The sequence below is a fragment of the Penaeus chinensis genome, chromosome 34, assembly GCF_019202785.1.
Source record: "Penaeus chinensis breed Huanghai No. 1 chromosome 34, ASM1920278v2, whole genome shotgun sequence".
In the NCBI taxonomy this organism is placed as follows: domain Eukaryota; kingdom Metazoa; phylum Arthropoda; class Malacostraca; order Decapoda; family Penaeidae; genus Penaeus; species Penaeus chinensis.
In genome coordinates this window covers 1,358,428-1,363,168 of record NC_061852.1, presented here as the reverse complement: position 1 = coordinate 1,363,168, position 4,741 = coordinate 1,358,428, and the positions used below count along the sequence as shown (strand labels likewise).

The 4,741-nt window shown below is 34.5% G+C and overlaps 1 protein-coding gene across 1 annotated transcript in view; it reads left to right on the top strand.

Annotated features, from left to right (window-relative positions):
* Positions 1–2,706: 2,706 nt before the first annotated feature.
* Positions 2,707–4,741, top strand: part of LOC125043778 (RNA polymerase II-associated protein 3-like) — a 10,147-nt gene continuing 8,112 nt past the window's right edge. The window contains exons 1-2 of the mRNA XM_047640056.1: positions 2,707–2,958; positions 4,355–4,522. Coding sequence (XP_047496012.1) covers positions 2,806–2,958; positions 4,355–4,522 — 321 coding nt within the window. The 5' untranslated portion in view covers positions 2,707–2,805. The remainder of the gene's footprint in view (positions 2,959–4,354; positions 4,523–4,741) is intronic.

Below are 4,741 nucleotides of genomic sequence, written 5' to 3'. Positions count from 1 at the left end.
AAAGACTGGGATCGGATTACGAGGCTCAACAACCACTTGGGTTCCAGATGTTCCAGACGACAGTGACATAGGTTGCAAGGGTACATCTGGAACAGGCACATTTGGGTCTGCATTACGTGAGAGGTGTATACCATCTAAAGGTGGAATAATGAAATCACCTACTTGGTTTAATGGGAGAGGCTGACCCACAGGGACGACGGTAATCGCAGAAGCAGCCTCATTTTCTGTAAACGATTCTGCATTTTCGGCAGCTCCACAGCTAGTTGCAGTTAACTGGGACGGTCGACGACATATCCTGAAGAAGAGACCTGATGTTTCCAAGCTCCTGCGTTATTTTCTCATTAAACTCTTGCTGTTGCTGATTCATTGTTCCCTGTGCCTCCATCCTACTCAGTGCGTCGACACATCGTCGCCTTGTTTCTTGGATGTAAGTCTGGGAAATATCCATTTTAGAATTTAAGCTTTTAAAAATTTCCTGTAAACTAGACAAATCGCCAGAACACGAAGTTTGCTGTTCTCTTTCTGTCAAGCTACCGGCTGCTGCTTCCGGCAGACCATCTTTCCTGCAAACCATTTTGTTATATTAATTAATATCAAAGTACAGTACTAAACGAACGTTCACTTTACACATCACAGCACTAGACAAATTTCAATCACTGCACGAAATGTAGATTGCAAAACATAATTATGGTACACGAGAATAACACTACAAACGAGACGTTAAAAGCACAAACGTGAAATCAACCTGTACATGTAAAATGTTACAAAAACCGAAAAAAAAACTAATCAAATAAAATGCATTACTATGCAATAGTTGCTCTGCACATGATCATAACCACTGCCACCAAAAATGGGTTGTAGTGCCCAATAATGTTTAAGAACGAATCACCTTTGAGAATATTCTCTCTGATATGGTTTTGATAAGGATTAGAACTTTAATTTGCTTTAAAACTTCACACAACTTACTTTTTAGTCTTTTTACTTTTGTTGATTTACTGTAGCCACTAACACAAATTACTTCTCTTTTAGGTAACTAAACATTTACATAATACATACATTTATTAGGAGCATTAATAAACAAATATACACACAAAAAACAAAAACAAAACCCGTTCAAAATGGACATGCCATAGGACGGACAAACCCTTCACAAATAAGAAAAAAAAAAAAAAAAAAACAACGCAAGATTAGCAAGGCCGGAAGATCATCAAACTTTCAGCCACACATACCCGTGATATTGTTAAATATAGTTATTCCCGTGCCAGTTAAGAAAGGTGCTTTCATAAATATCGATAATGCTGTAATCTTTAACTTGTATCTAAAAAAAAAAAAAAAAAAAAAAAAAAAAAAAAAAAAAAAAAACTAGCACTTAACTCTCAACCACACATGCCCATGATATTGTTAAGTATAGTTATTCCCGTGCCAGTTAAGAAAGGTGTTTTCATAAATGTCGAAATGAACGAACGCAAAACTAGCAAAGCCGGTAGATCATCAAACTCTCAGCCACACATACCCATGGGATCGATAAGTATAGTTATTCCCGTGTCAGTTAAGGAAGGTGCTTTTATAAATATCAATAATGCTCTTATCTTTAACTTGTATCTCTGTGAGTGGATCACGAGTAGAAAATAAAACCTGCGACCTGCTCCAGCTACAGCACCATCGAGAGTGGTGGTGGTGAACAAAAGCCACTACCCACTCGAAAAGAGGAGAGCGGGTATGTAGATTCGATAGTGATGCTATCTCTCGAAGGTGACAATCCGAAGGAAAACGACATATTCTGAAGGGTATGCCCCTACATACTGCGGCGTATTCAGTAACAAGCTAAAAGAATACAAACTAAAACTGTAATTGTAATAACTCAACGAGTAAAAGAGGCAACATTTAAATAAACGAGTAAACAACAAAAATTTTAAAAAGACAAGAAAAAGACAAAAGAGCCTAGCAGGTACACACATGCGTGTACAAGTTAAACAGGAGCAAAGACAAAGACCAGCAACAAGCAGCAAACAAGAACACGATCTTGAGCTTCCATCTACTATGCATACACACATACGCATATACATATACATATTTACGTAGGGTAGAAAGACCCACAATGCAAAACTAGATATACACATAATATACATAAATATATACATATACATATACATATATACATGTATATATACGTTTATATACATATGATATACATACAATACATATACTATACATATAACATATATATATATATATATATATATATATATATATATATATATATATAGAGAGAGAGAGAGAGAGAGAGAGAGAGAGAGAGAGAGAGAGAGACATATACATATATACACACATATATATGTAGGTATATATATATATGAATGTATATGTATATATATGTATATATACATATATATACATACATACATATATATATATATATATATATATATATATATATATATATATATATATATATATATATATAGTCAGCATGCGCATGCGCATGCTGATTATAACAGGTTGCTAGGCAACGGTAAACAAATTTGACCGTGATCGAAAAGGAACTTCAAGGCAACCTTCCAATTATACTCACACTTTCTTTAGTTCAATTCAGACACCCGAACATCCATAGAAGTCGTGATTACACTTTGCTTATAACAGAATATGATACGGGATCTTTAATGGAGAGGCAAATCCGTCAATCCGGGCGGCTACAAGAACGTCAACCCACATGTAAACAACAGACCCGCGAGGAAATCTGGAGGACACCCGCGCTTCGGCAACTCGGAAAGATTATTAGTTTGTGGGGCAGAAAAGCCTAAAGACATGTCGAAGAATTCGTCTTTGGTGCTGCAAAATAACATCAAGAATAACTCTGAGGAACTGAAGGATTTCCTGAACGACCTGAATAACTGGGAAAAAGATATTAAGATAGTCGACACCCAATTGGCAGGACAAGCTAAGGAAGGGAAGACAGACGTGAGTTCTATTATTTGTTTGCTTTGTGTAGTTATAGCATAGTTAGTTATCCCAGAATTTGTATCCGTTATCTTTGTAAATGGATCTATGTCAACGTAATTATCTACTTCAACGCAATTATATTTGCTCTGTTTCACCCAAGTCTCACTGAAGCTTGGTGTGATGTCTGATGCAAAGCCTACAATCTAGTCCTTTCAATAATGTCAGCTGATCGCCGAGGCATCCTCGTCTGTCGAGGCTCCAGAAAAGGCCAAGTAACCATCATCACATATATTCGGTTAAGCATAGAGGCTATCCATATACCGCTCCTGTATTCTAGTTAAATTTCACTAAAAGGTATGGTGATAAATGACCTGTATTCTGAAGTCAAGTGCAGAAGAGCTGTAATACTTTAATGCAAAGTAAGTGGAAATGACATTAACAAGAAGGAAAATACTGTCTTGAATAATGGTAACACCATTAGTTACATTATTAAATATTTCTACCTTTGGGAACAGCAAGCTGAAATAAAACCTTAGTTTAAAATTAAGGTTTGATTTAAGCTTAGTTTCCTAGGTAATAGCATGCACATCCATTAGGAAAGGTTGTTATAGGCTTGTGTCTTTTATTAGAGCCAACATTTATGTCTTAGTTGACTGACATCATACACATCATGTAATCTAGTGCTGGGACCTGATTAAATTACATCAGTAGAAGAGTTATTTGCACTAGTTGTTTATTATTACTTTTTCTTGGAGTGAACAATAAAAGTGGAAATGTTATTTGTTTTCTGTACAGTGATTATCCATTTTTCATTTAGTGAACATCTTTAACATGGGCATGTATAAAGATACAAAAATATTGTTATGCATTCATAGATTTTCTCTGTTTTTTGACAGCCAAGAATTAGCCTTGTTTATTGAAAGATACATTATGTAATATTTTGATACCATTTCTTGTCTACATTACCTTATTCCTGTGGGCTTCATCTTGCATTGTTGTTGATAAATTAGCAAGACTAGTCAGTGCTTGAAAAAAAAATTGATTAATAATATTTCACTTGTGTATTCCCACAATGTACTTATTATTCAAGTGCCAGAGGAGACCACAAGTCTGTGGTGTATGGCTATATTTATAGGTAGATGTTTTTTTTTTTTTTTTTTTTCTTCAAAATTTTGTATACTGTTGTGGTTCAGTATTATTTACTGTAGAATGCATTTCTTAAGACAAAAGGAAAAAATAAAAGGAAAGAAAGAATAAGAATAAGAACGATAATGGTAAAGTAAAAAATATTATACATATTTTACACTATATACATATATTGCTTTTGAATCTGTTCCAGTTTTTATTATATTAAAATATAACAGATGATATCTTCAGGGGTTAGACACTTATAAAACTTGCTTGTCTCCTACAGGTGGTACCTCCAGTACGAAGCAAGAACAAGCTACAGACTTCTGTGTCAGATGCCCCCAGAAAGACATTGTCAAGTGGTGAGAGTAAAAGGAAGAAAAAGGAGGAGGAAGATAAAGAAAAAGAAAGAATTAAGGGTTATGACTATGCAGCATGGGATAAGTTTGATGTTGTAAGTGTAATTCATTATTATGTAATGGTAATGATAATGGTGATAATTGTAATAATAATAATTGTGATGGTGAGGATGATGGTGATGATAATGATGATTGGTATTGATGATGATTATTGATAATGATTGATATGGATGATGATTGATATTGATGATGATTGATATTGATGATGATTGATATTGATGATTGATGATGGAGATGATAATGATGATGATGAT